A 22,434-nucleotide genomic window follows, 5' to 3' on the forward strand; every position below is an offset into this window, starting at 1 on the left:
CCACTGTGAGATGGAGCAGTGTCAGAACTGTTGACATGAAAGCAACAACCCGCTCAGCGCAATTATATTTAGCCTGATGTTTAATTGTTTTGACCTGATTACGATTGGTGCGGGGATCCTAGTGGCCGTGCTGATTTTATTTGTTAGTGGATGTAGGAGGGTAAAATGGCACTTGATAAATTGGCCTTTCTTGTTGGTGGGGAATGGTGACCCCGGTATACGCCTAGTGACATTGTTACCACTATTGATATGATTGCCGGTGGAGTTTTTGTTTAAATCTGCCCATTATAAAAATGTAAAGGTGTTGCCTTTGAGTGAGCAATTTTAAGTTTTCTACAATGAAATGATAATCTCGTTTTTATCATGTAGCACTCCAGACATGTAGATCCAGGTGGCCACCATCTCCTTCAGATGGACATTACATGGGGCATATGTATCACGGCAAAAATGGTGTAACTCTGGGGCAAAAAATCTCTCTGTATATATTGCCCCACTTTTGCCTTGATACATGGACCCCAATGCATCTACTATAAATTATAATTTAAATAAATGGATATTATTTACATAATAGGGCTATTTTTTTTCAGTACCTTTGGAAGGAATTTCACTTGTTGATAATGGCTAAAGTGTTCTTAAGTCATTCAAAAGGGTTCCAGGAGCTAAAAATAGTGGCGTTTGGCTCAGCAGGACAGAAACTGCTTTTAATCTAACTAACTAATCAGGTTGAAGAGGGTAAATTAAATGAAAATGTGTTATTTAATTTTTTTATTTTTACAAAAAGTGGATACAAATTACATTTTAAATGTAATGTTGGACTGCACAACAAATATGCAATGCTGACTTTATTAATGTATCGTGTAGCGATCTGCTGGCCAATCAAAATTGTATGGTGATTTACAAGCCAAAAGGCTTCTTTGTTGCGATCTCTTTACTATAATTATTGTATGCACCTCTTTAGTGTGAACATATTATTCACTAATAAAACTCTCTTTTTCATTTCAATTTAAGGCAATTACTCCAGGCCACCAACGTATACCGGAGTACCCAACACGAGTTACAGTGGTCCGGGCCCTGGCATGAACATGAATGCCAACAGCCAGATGCATGGACAGGTACCAAGCGGCACCATGGCCTTGGGGCGGATACCAGGGAGCGGAATGCAGAACAGACCATATTCCGGAAACATGGGCAGCATGACCCCCAGCTCTCCCGGTATATCTCAGCAGGGAGGCCCGGGGATGGGCCCACCCATGCCAAATGTGAACCGTAAGGCACAGGAGGCAGCTGCCGCAGTGATGCAGGCCGCAGCTAACTCTGCTCAGAGCAGGTACGGTTACTTTGTGAGAAGAAAGAGTACCGTGTGTGTGTGTGTGTGTGTGTGTGTGTGTGTTAGCAGCAGAATTACAGCCTTGCTTTTACTGTGATACCTTCAGCAGCAATAAGATACCACATAATTACTCCAATATCATGGCTCCTACGTTAATCCCAGGGCTTGAAAAAGGTGTTATTCTGTTGTAGCAACAGTAAGATAGCACAACTAGTGGTTACCGTGCTCACTGAGTGACACATGAACCATTTATTGTCTGAGGGGGTCTAAACACTTACACCCCAAGGCAGCAGTGGCAGGCTACTTTGAGAAGTGGTCGACAGTCTTGAGCCATGTACATCTCAATGCAATAACCTACTTGCATGTGCCTGGAGATGAAGCTTCTAAAGTGTCAGGATTGAGGCAGCCTGATAAGCTGTTGGCCATGCCTCCCCCCTCCCCCCCCCAAACTTGAATCTTCTCGTTAAATGAAAGAAGCATCATTTTAATAGGATCTTTGATGCACCTCCCTCCAACCCTCACAAAACATATTTCCTTGCAAATATGTGTAGTACAGTAGTATATGTAACGGGTCTAGGGCCCCCACCCAAACTCACATTGGCCCCTGTGGTCTATCCAGCCCCCATTACATGGTCGTGTCTGGTGGTGCACCTGTTGGCAACAGGACTCCTGAGTCTCCCGCCTGATGGTGTTCGGGAATTGTCAACCCAGACAGGTAGCTGAGGTAGTGTGTGCGGCTGAGGTAGTGTGTGCGAGTGCTACCTATATCACGTGCAGCGCCTCCACCTCACTAGTGGTCCCTGCACTCTCAAGTCTCAACCCAGACTTGTTCCTCTGTTCAACACTAACTTTGGGCAGTGCTGTGCCTTATATACTTCAGGAACTGTCACAACTCTGATGTCACTAACAATGGACTCAGAGTATGCAGCCACTCCCCTCCATGTATATGACACCTCACCAGGGTGTGAGGGCAAACCTCCATGATTACTGCTGGCAACCCTGTAACTTACCAGGCTTACTGCCAGCAGGAGTGGAACTGCAGACCATTTTACAGCATGGCTACATACCTGTAGCTCAGCCAAACGATCACTAAAAGCTTATGAAAGCGTTACATTTTCCTTTGCACTATCCACTTGCTCTGCAAGTCAGCAGAATTCTGTAGCTATTATCAGTTCATACCCACAAACTATTAACCTCCCCAGTGCTGCAGGGGCCTTACGTGCGGTGTTTTCAAGAGACACCGTGTCTTGCCGAATGTTATTTGACTCTATATTCTAATTTAGCACTAATTGAATATGTCGTTATTTGTGAAAGTGGAAAATGAGGGCTATGAGTAGATCGTTTTCCTTCTCGGCAATGATGAAGGCGAGCAAAAGATAAAGGGAGGGAGAACCACGTTGTTATGTGGTAGGCTTGCTCCTTCTCCTATTTGGTTATAAACATGTTTCCAGCTCAGACTAGGAAAGCGCCTGTCAAAAAAACATGTCATTTGCAATCGTTGCAATCGGGAATCATTTCCCATACACGTTCAGCAAGGAGAACACATTCATTCCTGCTTTCTTTATTGTAAGGGAAAGAAATAAACCAAGTTATTTCCTGTTGTCGGTGATGAGCTGAATCTGATAAGATGTTGGTTTTGAAGTTTAAAATAATAAACCTCCAATGTATTATCAGATATGCTATACAGAATGTTAACAGGCTTTGGTCCCAGACTCCTTTGCTCTCACAAACCATGTGTTTTTTTTGCTTTGTTACATGCATTTCATTTTTGAATCTCTGCCTGGTTTAAAACGCACCATTTCAAGTCGTTTTTCATTCTCATCAAGTAACTATTGCAACTACAGACAGCTACCCTAAATAAGATATATGCTTATTGCCCTCGGTCTTGGCAAGGGATAGGCGAATCTATACGGACGCTTATAAAATCTGACAAATATTGCAAGATTAGCTGCCACTAACAAGTCCCCAGGTGTCTTCTATAAGCAGACTATTTTGATTTTACTTTATTTAAATGGGTTTATATCCACAAAACCAAGATGGATTTTGTCCAAACTCTAAGATGGCAAGGTTGTGCAGAACTGTTCCTTTGCTTAATTCATTGCATCGCTTGTAATTTTCCGTCCAGAAGCGGCAAATCTGCCAACGTTCTGTGGTGAGCATATCAGAGTCCTCAAACCTAGGGCAGAAAAGAGGCACCTGGAACAATGATACAAAAGCACATTATCACCGTGCTTGTCTTTCTCTACATTTACTCATATAGACATATGACATTTTAATTTGAGGAAGGCCGTTTATCAAAGTCTCCCAGCTGAAAAACTGGGGCACATACAGTATACTGTACCAGATTTATCAAACGAGAAAACCCCATTGGGTGTGTGTATGTATATGTGTATATATATATATATATATATATATATATATATATATATATATATATATATATAGCAACTGTAAATATTACTGTATATTCATTTGCATGTCTTAGACAGGTCTGCAACCCTGTATTTCCCCATTATCGCCCAGCATACAGCGCTTCCACTGCAGCAATAGATTCTGGGTATATATATATGTATAATTAAACATCCTCTGGTGTCATTTATTTGGCCCTGTTTTGAAGCTGAGAGACTATGATAAATAACCCCTATTAAGTCTGAAATTCTTCATGCTTCTGTCAATGGAGGTGGATATTCTCAGATTCTAATAACAATGTACATTCATTTCAGATTTGTATAAAATAATAATAATAAAGATTGAAAGGAATTTGCCTATTCTAAGTCTTGGCCCTCCCCCCCCCCCCCCTTTCCCCTGGGTATTTTCTTGGGGGATCGATATTAAATGGCACGGTGATTTATGCTTATTTTAGTACAAATCCAAAGAAACCTGTTCTTTTGTCCTGCTTTAGGCCACCATACATTAGGTCACCTGCTTATCCCAGCCAGTCTGGGGCTGGCGGACGCCCCATGTTTTCTTCACAGAACCCCAAGTATGGCATCGCGCAGGCTCCTATGATCCAGCAGCTTGATCTGTACGGGTAGGTAGCATTGCAAACTGGACTTGCTGTGGAACATTGGCCTTTTTTTTTTTTTAAACCTCATGTATCTTCATTCCTTTTATTTTTCTTTTAAAGGTTTGTGAACATGACCCCTGGCTGCTGAAGAGTTAATCTGAGAATTAGCTTCTTCCTTGCCTTAGGGTGGCATTTGTCCGCTCTCCTGCTGTGCCAATGCAGCTGCAACAGGGTTAATCATTACAAGTCACTTATTTACTCTTACTAACCATGCTGGCGGGAGATGCATGGCTTCTGTGGCTCCAACTCTTCATGCTCGCAAGAGAGGCTATACTTTCAGCTCATTCCACTGGTTATGTTTTGTGGTTGTTCTATGTCTCTGTCTGTGAAAGTGCTGTGTTACATTTATGGTTAATCTGCGCATAATATCACCAACATTCTTCCAAGTGCAGTTTCTGTTCTGTTTGCTCAGAATATTGTTAAAACAGGCGTACTCGAAGAAAGTAATTTCTTCTCTGACCTTGCAGTGTGGAATTCCTTTTGTATCTAGTATATATATATATTTTTTTTATATATATATTTATATGTAATGATTTATTTTTCGAAAATAAGCGCTATTTGTTTCATTGACTTTCCTACAAACCTTTTGTTCTTTTGGTTGCTTGTGATTTGTGTAGGTCACGGATTCACCATTGTTTGGTAGAAATTGAGGTACAAGACGGCAACAACTTATTTAACCTCATGTTGATGGCTCGAAACTTGGTTGGGAGAAAACATTTTAGTTGGTGAATGAAAAAAGATAATGTCAGGATTGAAAAAAAATTGGATCTGTCCCTTATGTGGTGAATTTCTGTATTCAACATGTAATTCCAGAAAGCTCACTCAAAAGCAATTCACCACCATGGTTTAATCTTTTTTTTATTTATTATTTTTTTTTTTCTCTCTGATGGGGGAAAAACTCAGTCGGAGAAATAGTTTCTTACATTTGTTACAAATACAGTAGTTAACCAGAAAAGTTTCCACTGCCTTAGACCTGGTGGCTTTTTTGTAATGCTAATACAAGATGAAGTGATGCACAAGGTTGCAAAGTTTGATGCATCTCATTATAATCTGTGCGTCATGTCCTCCTATTGACCGTCCCCAAATCACTGGCTGACGCAGGACTTGGATCAAAGACCTTGCTTTGGTTTTGCAGCTGGAAAACGTGTCAAAAGTTCAGTAATTACAAACTTACAGCGCGTAAACGCTCAAATTGCGCAGTTATAAAAAAATTAGACTTTGGTGTCTTCATATCTGCTTGGGGAGGAGACCTGTGAGGTTTCAGCACGGTGCACAGTGAGTAAAGACACTGACTCTGATAACAATGACACTGAGTTTGAATTGGAGGAACCTGGCTCCTTGTGACCCTGGACAAGTCACTTGATCTCCCTGTGCCTCAGACACCAGAAACAGAGATTGTAAGCTCATCTGGGCAGGAACTGTGTATGTAACATTCCTATGTGCTGCGTACCGCGCGCTACACTGTAATTGTGAACTCACATTGGGAGAATAGCGCTATATGAAATAAAGTTATTTATTCATTTATGTATTGGTCCATTAAAATGAACTACAGATGTAGCAAAACTTGCTGTCCTCGGAGCCGCAGACTGCGTCGCGGGACAGTGTCTGTCGCGATGGAGGTGCTGGCGTTCCATGCTTTTGAATGTGCCCCCCTGCTTCTGCAGCCTTAATCCGGTGCCACTGAAAACATTAAGGCTGGCTACATCTGCACAAATAATTTCCATATACTTGTATATGTATGTATATCTTTATTTGTGTAGCGCCATCCATGTACATTGCGGTTTACAGTAATCATACATGTGACATAATTGGAATAAGAGCTTCAGACATAAAATAGTCCCTGCCCGGAAGATAATTAGTCCCTGCCGGAAGATTTTACAATCTAAATGTAATCTCTTCACTTACATTTTTAATTCTACAGGACCAATACAGCCACAAAGAATTTGATTAATTTAACTCAAACATTTATTAACATATTAGAGCTATTTGTGTTAACACTTATTTTCTAAATACTAAGACTATTCTCTTGGTTTCTATTAATTGGATAAAAAAACAAACATTTTATTATGAGCATGCTATCGAGATGGTCTTTTTCTCACCAGCACAGGAGTCCTGTTTAAGGCCCAGAAAAACTAGTTTGGCTGAGCTTTGCCAAGCCGCATTAAGCAGCCAAGCGAAATGAATTTAAATGGCATGCAGCAGAGTAAAATTACTTTCCAGTGGGGCAGAAAATTGATGTTGTCTAAACCAAACCTAGATGATCACAAACTAGTTACAGTCAGTCCATACCTACATCGTTTTCCCAGTTCAGAATTTTCCCTGTACAAAACATTAAGAATTTAACCAGCGGCACATCCATTAAACATGTGGTTTCACCCTGTAATCCAGTTTACTCTGTCTTTCTTGGATTATTTTGTTAAATGCATGGATTTAGAGCACTGAACAAGCAGACCTTGCTAGCTTGCTTATGCATGAACTACTTATTAGTCCAACCTAAAAGGCTGACTGGTGAGTCAAAGGTGAGTGTAAATTCTCAGCGTTTGGTAAGATATTAACCATTTGATGAAACTTCTTTGCTTTTAGCTAAAGGCAGTATCCTGCACTGGAAGGTATTTTCATTTAGTTTGTTAGCAGTCTCAAAGACTTCAATGTAATCTAACTACTTTGTATTCAAAACGTTCATTGTGATGCTTTCATGTAGTCTACATTTTTGTCCTTGGGCCTTGAACGCTATATATAATGGGTTTTGCAACCACAGTTTAGCTTTAAAGCATGTATTAATTATCATTTGTATTGTATGTTGTAACGATTCTCCTCCTTTGGAGAATCAACTTTGGGGGTTGAGGGGTTAAGAATGTGTGGGTATGAGCAAGACCCGAATTACATAGAGTGCTGTATAGTATTCGTCCACTAGACGCCAGAGTGTGTTCTTCCTTTGGGTAGCAGGTCAGTGTCTATGCTAAAAACTGAGTTTAACAGTAAACAATTGGTGAACTAGATGTATGTGGATTATCGTCTCAAACCCCGGAGAGTGCAGTTTGACACCGAGTTTGAATCTGGGGAATTTCCGGTGTCCGCTCCTTGTGACCTTGGGCAAGTCATTTTATCTCCCTTTGGCTCAGACACCAAACAGTTGGATTGTAAGCTCATCTGGGCAGGGACTGTTTCTGTAAAGTTTCTATGTGCTGCTTACCGTGCGCTGTACTGTAATTGTGAAGCGCTTTGAGTCCCATTGGGAGAAAAGCGCTATATGAACTAGTTATTAGAATGTGCTAGGAAGACCCTATCCATACAATCCCAGCATTAACACACTGGTGCAGTAGGTAAGGAGGGCCTTTCTCCAAGGTGCTAGATGTTAGAAACAGAATAGGCTCTATTTAATAAGAAGGGCTACTCTATAACACACCTTCCATGCTGGAAGATGCCTTGGGCTGTAACATATCTACAAAGCAGTGCTGGAAGTTTGAGTAGCACTGCTTAGTAAATATGGCCAAAGGTGCAGTGAGAGAAAGTGGTTGGTTTGTTTCTAAAGGCTGTTTCCCATGAAGCAAGGAGCTAGGATGGTCTAAACGTGGGAGATCTCGCAACCCGGCAACACCTAACACCCATTGCTACATCCCCTAGGTGGGACCAGCCATGGTGTAAACGGAAACAGTCTTGCTTTTGTACTGATTTGAGAATGACTCTGAAGTTGTAAACTCCAGGTGCAGGATGGGAGAGAGAGAGGCTGAGTTTTCCACTAGTCTATCATTTAGTCATTTATAAAATGCTATTCAGACACAATATTTCATTATTCGAAGTTGTTGGTTTTTTCAGACGCTTGTGACAAAAAAAAATGGTGTGAAATTACTTGTAGATGCCTCAATAGTCACAACCCTATAACTTGTGCTAATGACATTCATGATGTTGTACACTACCGACACACTTTATTGCAACACGGCTAGCACCGCAAGCCGGGGGATGCCCCGGCGTGCTAGCCGCATTCCCTCAGCGCGCCGCGCATCACCGATGCGCGGTCACGCGTCATCGGGTGCCTGCGCCCCCTGCACGCGCGTCCAGGGCTCCCCGAGGGAGCCCTGGTGTCCCGCGATGTGGGGGACGGCGGCAGGGGGTTCCGGGGGACCCGGCGGACCCGGCAGCGGGAGGGAGAGCGCCCGATCGGAGGGCGCTCCTCCGCTGCTTCGGCGCGCGCCCGGCACCCTCCGGCGCGCGCCAGGTTACTGCTGTGGCCGAGAACGGGCAAATGCTCGAATAAACTCGGCCGCAGCAGTAGTATATAGCCCCTGATGAAGATGCTTATATGCAGTGAAACGTTGGATGCTGTTATTCTTTTCAGTCGTTAAATTGACTATGATTTGATCTCCTTCATTCCAGTTGTTTATTTGGTGTGCTTGACTTTGCGTTTTGGTATATTGACTGATCTTGACCACGATTATATTAGTCTTTAGCGCCCTCTTTAATTACTTTCTATTTCCCTATAATTATTGAACCTTTGGTCATCTCAAGTTGTCGGCAGTAGATTTTTTTTCTTGTGATTATTCTAAGTATACTGCAGTAAACCACAGTATAGTTTTTCATGTTTTCAGCACATCATAGTACGTTACGTAGACATCTTGTAAATAAGTTCATAAACAGCCTAAGTACAGAAGTGTTGCACCAGTGTCACTGTTAAGCAAGTATTGGCCTAGTTAAATCTACATTTATAATCTGGAACCGTTTTCCCTATTGACCCTTCGGTTGCCCTTATACCGTTACCTGTACGTTATGAGAGCAGCACCAACCTTCCAACAGGATTAAAATGGAGGCCACAACCACCTAAGATTTTTAAAGTATCATGTCTCAATTGGGACATCTAATTTAGGCTGCACCTTTTTGGAAAAACTATTTTACCTTGCGTCAGTACATTTGAGAAACTGCGACCCCCTGTGCTTAGATTCCCATCAACATTAATGTAATCATTTGGAGCAATGTTTTCCTCACCCTGGATTTTTGTAGAGCCATGGAGGATCTAGCTCATTTGGGGTCGCTCTCCATCATTGGTTTTTTGACATTTGTTTATCGCAAGTCCTTCCTCAAAGGCCTATGTCTTTACATTTAAAATATTTTTTTTTTGTAATGTTTTTATTTATTAATCATTGTATTTCATTTGTTTGTCATTATAGTCACCCGGTTGGATGACATTTACTTTCTTTTTGCTTGGAACTTGGACACATTTTCATGAAAGACTTGGATACACTATTGTGTTTATACTCACTCCTTGAAGTCACATTTTTTATTAAAGTGGTAATTTATTGTTCCACCACTATAAATCGCACTCATTTGGAGCCATAGACTAACAATTACAGATGTGTAAGAAAACTCCACAAGTTCATCTTTATCTCATGTTTGTTCGATAGATATACAATTATCACACAACATTTTTCCCCATAAAATTATATCAGTGGCATCACTGAATATGGTAAAGGTACAGGTAAATCACTTAATAAAACAAGTGAATTTATTCATTTTTCTAGTTTATTACATAAACGTGCACAATTGACAAAACATTCCAATTTCTATAACAACTTCTGATGTAAATCACTTGATTAGTTGTCTAAAAACACAATAACCGCACAGACAATAGACAGATCTAAAATGACAATAACATGTATGCTCTATTTCCATTCATACATTTAGTCTTACATGTAAAAGATCCAATCCGGAACATTTGAGGAATAAATTCAGTTATTCCACTGATTGTCTCTAACCAGCAGAAACTTGGGGGGAAAAACTATGCATTTTTCTAATAAAAATAAATAAATCTCACTCATAAATACATTATGGAGTGTTGGCCAGTATATTTCTTGCCCCAAAGAACTGATGTATTCAGAGCAACACAGAGGCTTATTTTAGCATCTGCGAAATACTTTGCTGATATAAATCGTATGTCAGTGTCTCTGAATTTCAATTGAGTTAAATATAGCAGAATACCAGTTTAACCTGCTATACCTTAAGATCATTTTAGGTTAACTATTTTTGTTTGGTACTTAAACCTGCTGTCTGACCCTTGCACTATCCACAAATTCATTCATCAGGCTCTCTCCAATGCATATCTATATATTTAACATTAATATGCTGTTTTTTTTGTGTGCCAGCAATGCACTTTCAACCCACTTTTTCACTACAGAATTTAAATAGTGTGTTAAAAGCCAAAGCTGAATAAATATGTTATTGGCTTCTGTGCATTTAAAAATCAGCCAATGTTACAATGATTGTTAGACTGACTTGTAACTTAAGGTAGGTCTGTAAATAGTCTAGTGTCTTGTGTTGCCTCCCACTTAATCATGGCATGTCATTTGGTAAAAAATAATGAGGGTTGCAAAAAACAAACAAAAAAAATAAAAAGCATTCTGTTACACAAAATTGTTATACCATACATAACATTAATTTCATTATTATTACTTTAGGCATTAATAATAGCTCTACAAATGTAGTCCCCCAAGCCAAATTCTATTTTTTTAATAAACCCAAATTCCAACACATATATAATACAAACAGCTTGAGCTGTGACCTCTTGCCTATCCGGGGAAACGATGCAGAGGCATTTTATAAGTAGGTCATTGAAAATGGAAATTGAGCCATGAAAGAAAGTATTTTCTCAAATAAATAGATGGATACACCTTGCAAATAATCCCTAATACAAAACTCCACGTAGATTCCTAGGTAGAGATCTTAACATTGGTTTAAAAAAAAAGAAAGAATAGGTGTTATAGAATTATTTTATGGGTTCATACAGTTTTCTAGGACTTAAAGGCTAGTCTGCAAAAAATATTGTAGGCAGGAACAGCAGCAACTTGCATGGCTCTATATCCATTTCTCTCGTCACCCCCCCCCCCCCTTTTACTTAAAACATGGGGACTCCGTGGTCCCCGACCTCCAGGGAACCCCGTGGGTTCCGAGGTCTGGCACTAAGGAAAAATACCTGCCTGCTGGACACAAAATAGCCGCTCAGTTGGCAAATAAGCTGAAACGTCATTGGCTTTTTATCGGAGAACCCGGTGGCCATGTCGATTTACTTAAGAACATTTTAAAACATTAAACGCCCTTTTCATTGGGAACCCGGAGACCTCTCCAGTTCATGTAAACTTAAAGAAGAAATAAATCAGTGGGGGATTTCTGCTTCAATGAGGCACTTAACATAAATCTCTTTTTTTTTTTTTTAAATATATTTTATAATACACACTCTTTGATTACCTTTATTGAAAATGAATTACCTAAGCTGCCAATCGATTCGTTCTCCTGTGATCAATAAGCAAAATCCTGCTTCCCAGAGTTCACTAAATGGCCGCCTTTCAGTTTCAATCAATCCTTCACTCAGTGTACCTCAGCAGCTACAATGTATCCTTATATTACTACGGTAACATTACCTATTGTTACAGTTTGCAGCTCAAACCGCTGGGAATATTGCCAACAAATGATCACAAACAGGAAAGAGTTACATAGATCTTGCACTGCTAGGGAAGTGTGCTAAAACCTGCTATAGAAATCATAGGATACTCAGTATATTAAAACTCATTAAAAAGGGCATTACTACTACAGAACGGATTTTTTTTAATGTAGGATATTGCTTGGATTGCTCCTTTAAAAAGCTGGTCTCTGTGATGTATTCCTTTTCTCCATCATATACCCTGTTCTACAATGTATATATTGTTTTAGTTTAGGTCAGGGGTGCACAAACCTTTCCCCCTGCACCTCATGCATTCTGTCCCCCCCTGCTCGCCCCTCCCCCCCCTCACCGTGGCTCCGCGGGGTCATGTGACGTCACGTTGCCATGGTAACGTGGCGTCATTTGACGACGCATTGCCATGACGACGCGTCGCTGGAAGCTAAGGTAAGGGATGTTACAGAGGCCTTGCGCGGTCCCCCGGTATTTCCTTTAAATGCCTTGGGGAAGAGCGCAGGACCTCTGCAACCGCCCGCGCCCCCCTGGAAAATCTCGGGGGCACACCCCCAGTTTGCGCACCCCTGGTATAGGTACAGCAGGCTTACTCAAATTAGTTTTTATAAAACCAGAATTGCTGTTGCATGTGATGGACCAACATGAGCGTTGTTTATGCGTTATCTTAAAGTGCACAGAGTATAGAAAATCTCACAAGTCTCAGTCATGGAAAGAAGAGACTTTCTTCCTGGTAAGGGGAGCGCTGATGATTCTCGTGGTATACTATGTGGAAAGATCAAATAACAAAATATTGGGCAGCCAATAGACAATGGACCCTATCTAGTATAGGCAATAGGTCTCACTCACAAATGAATAGAAGAACACAAGCAGAACAGAGATTCTTCTCTCTCTGAAAGGAGCTTTTTCTGCTATCTTCACATCTGACTCTCTGGACGCGGCTGGATAGACCCTGGATAGGCTCTGGATATACCCTCTATGATAAGTATTGTTAAACGTATGGTCATCCGGAAATGAAAGAAAGAACCACAATAGTGCAATACTGCCAGTATATATAATATACTAAATGGATATAGAAATAAGCGCACTCACATTTGGTACGAAAGGTTACATTCATGGGAGAGAATGATGATATTACAGGGAGATCTCGCCAGCTACCCGGTTCGTGCGCCTCCGCAACCGCGTGCGTCACTTCCGGTGATGTCTCGCTTCAGGGCGGAAGTGCCTGTACGATCTCTCCGGTTGCACTTGCTTTGCCAGTACTCCCTGTTATCGTAACTTCTGATGTCTCCCAAGATCTGCCAAAGAAGAGACCTGCAAGGCTTTAAAAGATTTGTACACGTATCATTTCATGTGGAAGGTTCTTGGTCAATTAAGAGGTATTGCAACCTACTGTACAACAGATCCATACTTCTCCAGTGCAACAATACACTTATTATTTAACATTTGAATAACAATACATGAAGGCCCATATTTACTAAGAATTGATATTCCCGAAAACACAACCTGGCAGGGGGTGACACCACTTGGCTCAGTCACGTGAATGAGAGGTGTTTAATAGAGTAGCACTACTTAGTAAACATAGCTCTAAGTGAGTGGACAAAAGAAGTGAATATGTGCACAATGTCTAAATTTTGTCATGGAAATGCCCTACAGCAGGGCTGTGGTTCTCATTTAAAAATGAACACAACGTTTGGCTTATCTATTATAAATGTATAATGCTGTCTTTGTGAACACAATGCAGTTGGGCAAAATTGGACAGCAAAAACTAGAACTCCTACAAGCACTGTTGTCAGAAAATCCATATTAAATTTGCACATCACATGGTTCCTACAATACGTCCCTTCTCTTTTTACCAGAAGGAACAATGAATATGCATTGGTGATTTGCTACACTCCTGAAGAGAAGAAAGGGAATTAGTAAAACAGATAGTGCATGATTTTATTACCACATTAAAAATTACAGAGAAAACATCTTCTGGTTGTTAAACAACACTGTTGATTTAAAACAAAACCAAAAAAAAACCTAGAAAGATGGAAATTCAGAGATGTCCACTTCAAGAGTCTGAAATCTGTGAGATTTGAAGTTCCTGGGTTGATGAATGTAATTTTGTTGGAAAACAACTTAAACATTGAAGTCTGTGAGACTGGCATAATAATAATAGTATGTTCTTGTATAGTGCTTCTAGTTATACGTAGCGCGTTACAGAGACATTTTGCACAGATCCCTGCCCCGTGGAGCTTACAATCTATGTTTTTGGTGCCTGAGGCACAGGGAGATAAAGTGAATTGCCCAAGGTCACAAGGATCCGACACCGGGAATTGAACCAGGCTCCCCCGCTCAAACTCAGTGCCAGTCAGTGTTGTTACTCACTGAGCCGCTCCTTCTCCTTGATGCTAAAAATCAGTTACTAAAAAAAAATTAAAAAAATTACAAGTGTAACTGAATAAGCAAAAAGATAAGGTGACTATAAAAGGTAAAGAAGTGATAAAATAAGTGTATAATATTCAATAATAATAAAAAATACATTGTGGAGTTTTACGGTGTTCTTTCTGTACACCACCCCCCTGCCTTTAAACTAAAACAGAGGACACGGCTAGCTTTTGCTTCACCAAAAAAGAAAGCAGTTGTTCTTTTTATTTGTGACCTTCCCCGGTCAGCAAAATGTCATTTGGACGTGAACCCGGGAAGACAGCCACCTGCAAGATTTTAAGCACGTTTTTATTACGGCTGGAAATCTCATTTAATGGACGTGCTAAAGCTTGGAGCCTCGATGCCATTGCTGTTCCATTTACCTTTTATATTCTGCAGAGCTGGGCAATCTTGTGGTTACGCAAGGACACATTTTGTAGGCCATCTAAAACTCTTACGACTGTATAGTGCCGGTCGGGTTTTTCATTTCTCTGTGCAGAACAAGTATTTATACGTTTATATTTTTAAGAGATCTATTTTGCATGCCCAGTGAGATTTTTTGGCTATGAACTATCTATATTTCTCCTTTTTCTCTTGGTCTGTATGGGTCTTAATTGGTTGAGCAAAGCAGCAATTGGTGTTACAAAACATGATTTTCCTTCCTTTATTTTTTTGTACAATACAAGTCCCACTCTCTCCAGCCCCAGTGTTCAGCCTCGTATTTCTGAGTCCATTTTGACCATTTCTGAAATACCACGCTCTGGAAAAGAAAGTCAGATGAATGGATTGAAATAATTGCCAGGTATCGCTACAGCAGACAATAATTATACAATATAAAATATCTGTCAATTCTTAATTAATAGGAACCTTTGGAAGAAAAATGTGGTATGCCGGGTGAAACTAGGCTGTTTCCCTAACGCTCATCTTTAAATGCATTTTGGAGAGGACTTTAAATACTATTCTTTACTTTCATGTGTAGGCATTAGCATAGATATGATTTTAAATATGTCGATTTTGAACCCAAGTTTATTCTGTCTGCTTATATTTGACTACTTATTCTGCAAAGGGAAAGAAAAAAAAATGACTATTTTTTAAGAATGCATTGATTTTCCTTTTATGCATTAAAGGAATATTAATGTTTAGTGTATTTAGTAGGGACTGCGGCTTGTGTCTTCAGCTTATTCTTAGAAGCAGTATGAGGGTTTTGAAGCGATGTTTCGAGCCCCTTGGCCTCTCAATGTTTTTCTTCTTTACTGCACTAAATAGCTGCATTCTGTATAGGAGAATAAATACAAATCATAACTTCAGGTCAACGTTGTTAACTCCCACAGAAGCTTTTCTTAAAGCCTGTAACAGGAGGACAATAAGACCGGACAGTAATATAGCCATTATGAATGGTTCTTGTGTCCCTGTGACACTGCAGCATTTATGTTGAATGTTATATTATTCATCGTTACACACTTTGGCCTCTCAACTTTCTTTTTGCCTTTTCAATTTAATAGCGGTTATGAATTTCCTTATCTGTTGCACAGAAAGATTGGCCTACAATGCATTAGGCTGCGCTTATAGTGACAGCGACGCGCCATCGCGTCAAAACAAATGCATTGTCGCCGTCTCGTGCACTTATTGTAAGCGCGTCGCGACGGAGCAACGACTTGGTCGCGATCGCTGGAAGTCATCTCAATTTGATTGCACTATAAGCATAGCCTTAAATAGTGTAAGGGTTGAAATGGCATTTCTTCCCTCCCCCTGCTTGCTCTCTTTAAAAAAAAAAAAAAATAATAATACATTTTGAATGGCGTGGTCCCACGGAATTGGTCGGTGTCCATTTCCCCCCCAGGTCCAGCAGGTGTTGGTGATTTCCTGCCACTTTTATGCACAGCCCTGTTCCTAAGCTCCCTCATCCCACTTTTAAATAGCAGGTCTGGTTATGCACCTGTGAATGACCAGTGTATTAAGACTTCTTCCGCCATTAGAGAGGTTAAGAGAGCGTTTGCCACTAGGACCTGTAAAAAGAGCTCGGCTTGGTTACAGGCTTAAAAATTCTTTGGCTAAATGACCCTCACTTTTGAGAAGTCATAAGTATTTAACCATATAATTTGCCATATTGGATGTTGCACTGGGGCTTTTTGTCTTTTTTTGTACACTTGGGGAGCGCAAACTTTTCCTGGTGCACCCCCCTGTCTGCCTGCTCCGGAGCTTGTGCCCCCGCCCCCACCTGGCCGCTGCGTCAAATGATGTCTCCGGGGTCACGTGACATCAGGTCACGTGATCCGCGGTGTCATTTGCCGCCTGTGACGTCACATGACCCCGCTTTACCATGGAGACGCGGCAGCGTCTGAATCCCAGTAAGTTTTATTGTTGCAGAGGCCTCACGTGATCCCCCGGCATTTAAATGCCTGGGGGAAGAGCGCGGGACCTCTTCAACTGCCTGCGCGCCCCCCCCCCCCAGACAAATCTCCCACGCCCCCCAGTTTGCGCACCCCTGTTGTATACATTTCTGTTCCCACCCCACCCCGATAATGGCAAAACATTGGTAGTAATGATTTTATGGGGCATTACTGCGTCTTGCGGTCCCTCTGTCGACCAAACGGTTAAAGGTCGATGATACGTGCAGGTAAATATACATACGTGAGTGCACCTGTAAATAAAACCCCTCCAGGAAACCGTGCTCTCAAATCCCAGTTTTAAATTACTCTCATTACCGGTTTGAGAGCTGACAGATGAAAAACAAATGCTTGACGCTGATCCCAGTACACTGGGACATTTGGCATGTCATCTCACTTAAATTAGTCAAAGCCCCAAAATTGCATCATTTTTTTTATTTTTTTTTAATTATTATTATCTTATGTACTTGAGCTATGCTTAAGTAATCTTTGTGCCATTTTCCATTCCTGAAATACTAAGCCCCTGAAAAACATGATCCCATGATTAGATTAAATTAGCTGCTCCGGATTGTCATGTACCATACATAACAAATACTTGATTCATTTTTGCAAGTTTCTTTAAAGGTTTTTCAATGTTCAGAAGATATTTTAGGAAACCAAATGCACAAAGCAAACTTTTTCCTTATTTTAATTTAGGATCAACGCCCTGGTGTATTTCTGTTTGTTAACAAAGAGTAGAATAATTGCACATTACTCTCACAATCTTTAAGGAACCAGTGGATGGGGCCACCATATTAGAAAGTACTATACGAAAGGGAAATACTAGAAAGAAAAATACATTATTAACTACTTAATCTTTAGGGGGAAACTTGAAATGATTTTAAAAAAAAAGGGTTATTCAGAAAAAGAGGCATTTAAGAAGGAGAATTCATATCCTGAACTTGCTGGATGGTGGGAGACTCAGAATGTGGTAAAGAAGCCCTCTTTCCCCAAACCCTCCATAGATTCATGGAAGATCCTCCCAGTGCCATAGACGAAAGTTACCGTAATACATAGTAAATAAAAAGCAAATCCACGAGTACTTAGGAAGGACCCAAGGGGTATCCTGAATACTGAAGAAAAAAAAGAAGTAGTAATTTGGACCTGAGGCTTCGCAGCTAGTAGGAAAATGGGGAGACTTCACAGTCAAGTTGGTTCCGATCTCCCAGCAACTTATGCTTCTTTCGAATAGTGTTGTACTGGAATATGAATACTGGAATACTTGCATTTAGGACTAAGCTTTTTGTACCCCGAAGTTCAGATTCAGTGCAGTTTTTCTCAAATGAGATGTGTTTTCTTTGCAAATGTTTGGCAGCACATTATGCACATTCTGCAAGGAATATAGTTAGTTCTCTTAAAATGTTACAGAAAATCGATCATGAGAGCACCAGGGTTCAGCTTTGTGAGCAGCCAACATTTTAGCCATAGAATGATAACGTTTCAATCAACTAACATGTCCTATGCAGTTGGCAAAGATACATTTTACTTGTATTGTATGTAAAAGGATTTAGAGGCCTACAGTAGGTGGAAAAAAGAAAAGCTTAACTTGAAAAAATATTTGTAGATTTTATTTCCTGTATAACAATGGTCCATATGGAGAGCAATTAGATAGAAGTTAGTATATATTTATTTTTTATTGAAGAATTATGTAATTGAAAATAAGTCATTCATTGAACTCTAGGGTAGTTCAAAAGTAGAGTTATATGAATGTCTTCAAATGTGCGCCACAAAGTTTTCCACAATTTTCTCTTAAATATTACATTTTTCGAAATGTCAGTATCCAATTGTGCAAGAATTTCTCCAATTTCGCAACTTTCCACCACAATCTTCTGAAAATGTCAGTATATTAAGGATCATGTGACCTGAATTTCGGTTCATGTAACCTCCATATTAATTTGTGATGCTCTCAAATTTTTATGTGTATGTATGATAGATATATATATATATACAGTATATATATATATATATATATATATATATATATATATATATATACACAGTGGTTGACAAATCACCAAAAAATCTACTCGCCACACAAAAAAATCTACTCGCCACCTAGTACCAAACTTGTGCTGCTTGGGCCAATATTTACTCGCCCGGGGGTTAAATCCACTCGCCCGGGGCGAGCAAATGTATAGGTTTGTCGAACACTGTGTGTATATATATATATATATATATATATATATATATATGTCAAAAATAGTCAACCCCAAAAGAGCAAACAAAAGACAGCACTTAATGTTAAGATGCAAAGAATAAACCTGCATTCCGATGGTTTACAAGCACAAAAAGTCTGTTTCGGTCCAGAAACGACCTTCCTCAGGGTTAGTGCTATATATATACACACACACACACACACACACACACACACACACACACACACATTTCACAAAGGTCATCTTTCACCTGGTTTGCAAAGTTCAAACTGGATATCTTCTTGCCGCACCGTTCCAATAAAGTCTGACACCAGACATTATAGTAAAGTGGTTTATTTGCAGGTTGCAAACTTCAGTAAGAATTTCACAAATCTCTCTTCAAAAGTCATTTTTAGTACACAAAATGGAACTTGGTGTTTAAAAAAAATATGAAGTTCATAAAATGGTATTCTGCAAATAACTATAATTAGCTTGTAAGATACGATCCTCAGTGCTCGCATTTCTTCCTACAGGTTATTTCTCTCTTTTCTCTACCATTTCACCTGTATTTAACGCCTTTACTGCCAGAGATGCATTTGCATTATAATTATGTGTGTGTCATTGAGCAAGTCATAATGGGGTCTGTGCATCAAGGCAATTTGGCACAAAACATGAAATATATCCAATTCTGACTCTCTGCCCATCATCGTTCTAATCTCTCTCAGGAATCTAGATATTGAGCTGTACAAGGCAGGGACTGAAATACTGTAACTGTAAAGCCGTGCAGAGTGTCGGTGCTGTGCAAGAAAAATATTATTTAAAGCATAAATGTACAGTGACCTGTGAATTTTCTCCCAAACTTTCCCAAAACTTGGCACTTTATGTATTTACATACACAAATTGTGTTTTTGGAACATGGAAACCTAGTCCATGTGTCTTTCCTCTCCCCTCACATTACTTCAATAGATCAATAGATAGAGCCACTGTGCAATTTTAATTTCTCCACGACGCCTCATTACAAGATTCATCAGTAGAATCGTATTGTACAGAGGCGGACTTCTCTATATCAAAGAACGCCCTTCGCTTCTAAACTACATTGAGTGTTGAAGGCTTCTTGCTTTAAGCAAAGGAAAGTGAAGATTCCCTATTTGGACAGCCTATTATACTGTGCTTTTGAAGAAACAAAACAAAAAAAAACCCGGCCAAATCGTGTTTCAGAGCCAGCTGAGGAAAAACATTTCAGTTCCTAGCAGAAGCTAGAAGTGCACACAGTTTGAAGGAAGGAGATAATTAAACGGCCGGTAACATCAAAAAAAGAGACATTGCTTTTAATTTTGAAGTATTACATTATAAAATATAACATTACAGAATGTTAAAAGGAATATTAATGCATAATCTGCATTTTGCAGGCGCAAGATCTTGCTTTTCCAGGCAAGACAGGGAAATACATGAGTAACGACTCGTATACTATATTATGCCGTATTTAAGTGTGCGTTTATAGATGCCAATATCTATACGTTTACATTATATTGACACTGGGCTGTGTAGACATGGCCAAACGGATGGAAAACTTCCAGCCTTCTTCTGGGGCCTGTTGAAAGCTACATTGTAAAGCAGGATTTAGGTGTTAATAAAACTTTGTTACGGATCCGTCAACTTTTAAATTAGAATCCCTGAAAATGTACATACTCCAAGGTAAAATGAAAGGCAGATTTCTAAAACAGAGCTTAAAAAAGCTTTGGTCGCCTCCTCTCTGCCGACGCTTCTCTGGCCGGCGACGAAAAGAGAACCTAGTGCCAGGGTGTTCAAGTTGGGGTCGATGAAGTGTACATGGAATATTTGTAATAAAACCAAAATGAAATACAAACTCATATCTTCCCCATCCCAACTACCCCCCATCTTTTATAACCCAAATTTCCCACCAGGATGTGAACCAAGACAATTCGACCAATTCCAAACCAGAAATATTAAGATAGTAGTGGATTTTGTTACTAAATGAAAGATTACCTTCCAGGAACTCCGTATTAAATATGAGGCTCCAGACCTCCATACAGTATGTTAAATTCCTCCAAATCCGACACTATCTCTACAAGATTTCCCAGACTCTTGCTTTCCCTGAACTCACAAACTATGAGTTGTTTTGTAGGAGAGGTGTCTATCAAAAAGGACTGACCATGGGTATATATTTTGGGGATGGAGTCATAAATAAATACCCCAGATCACAAGTATATGATCAAATGGGCCGAAGATCTCAGCCTAGAAATAGATAGAGATGACTGGGAGGATATCTGGGAATCAGCAGCAAAAACTTCCATCTGCACATCAACCAAAGAGAACATATATAAAATCTTATTCCAGTCGTACCTTACCCCAAGTTGACTGAGTCAGATTTACCCGGAGGATTCCGATCTATGTTGGAGGGGTTGCGGACAGAAAGGGGTTATGATACACATTTGGTGGACGTGCCCCGCCATTCAAAAATTCCTGGTTATGGTCAAAAAACTCCTTAGGGATATAACAGAACTCACAATTCCTGTAGACCCACTGATCTTTCTACTAGCCAAACAAGTAGAGAATATTGATCGCCCATTAAGACGATTGATTTAATTCATGCTAATGGCGACAGGATGCTCAATAGCAGCCGTATGGAAGAAAATTGTCCCAACCCCCCCCCCCCCCCTTCCAGACAGACTGTAGAAAAATGGGTAAACAAAGTAATGCTTATGGAAAACCAAACAGCTTTCCTGAAACAATCTATTGACGAATTCCAGAAAACCTGGGACCCATGGCTTGAGAGATAAGACGAGACACAGGTGATTAGGCCGAAGTGACCTATTATTGCCCAGCCTCCGGGTCGAAAACGGATTCTATATGAGCCCACTTTTTTTGACTAGAGGCAGACGGGGAGGATAGGAGATTCCTCCCCAATCCCCCCCCCCCCCCTCCTCTTTCCCCCCCTCTTTTTTTCTCCTTCTTCCTCCCTTTATCTCCCTCCCTGTTTTTCCTACTTTTCTCTCTTACAGTATACCTTGTATTCAACCTATACTTAAAAGTAAATCAGGTACACTGAGCTCAAGTTCTAACCGGATTACTCAAGCTTTCTCACACAGATACACCTTAAATGATAAGGTTTGTGGCCCTATGGCTGTGAAACCCACTTGTATGCCTATTTCTTGTATTACGTAACCTATTTACTTCTGTACTCTGTTATTTTTCTTCAACCCAATAAAAATTATTTGAAACAAAAAAAAAAAGCTGCGGTTGGCATGTGATGTCATAATGCACGTTTTTCAGAGATTCCTTATAAAAGGCAGCCCCACGTCTTGAACAACTTCTTATGTCTCTGAAAAAGAGAGGCTCAGCTTACAAAGTTAGTGCAGGCTCTGAATATAGTATAGTCAGTGCTGGGTGAACACTGACACCGTTGCTGATTATCGTGAGCAGTTACTGTAGTTTGGGTATTCGATTCCAGTTAGCATTGTATTTTTACAGCTACATCTAAGACAGCGTTTCTTAACCTTTTTTTGCATGGCAACACAACTACTGTAGATGATACAAGTCCCTACTCCTTTTATGCCATGATTATTCTTCTCACATCAAATTGAACTAGTCCGTTTTATTTTCTTGCACCC

At 40.1% G+C, this 22,434-nt stretch overlaps 1 protein-coding gene across 14 annotated transcripts in view; it reads left to right on the top strand.

Annotated features, from left to right (window-relative positions):
- The window catches only part of ARID1B (AT-rich interaction domain 1B), a 398,185-nt gene that overhangs the window by 328,385 nt on the left and 47,366 nt on the right, over nucleotides 1-22,434 (top strand). For all 14 annotated transcript variants that reach the window (XM_075596966.1, XM_075596968.1, XM_075596967.1 and 11 more), the window contains one exon: nucleotides 1,009-1,327. In XM_075596966.1, coding sequence (XP_075453081.1) covers nucleotides 1,009-1,327 — 319 coding nt within the window. The remainder of the gene's footprint in view (nucleotides 1-1,008; nucleotides 1,328-22,434) is intronic.

The sequence above is a fragment of the Ascaphus truei genome, chromosome 4 (genome assembly GCF_040206685.1).
Source record: "Ascaphus truei isolate aAscTru1 chromosome 4, aAscTru1.hap1, whole genome shotgun sequence".
Lineage (NCBI taxonomy): Eukaryota > Metazoa > Chordata > Amphibia > Anura > Ascaphidae > Ascaphus > Ascaphus truei.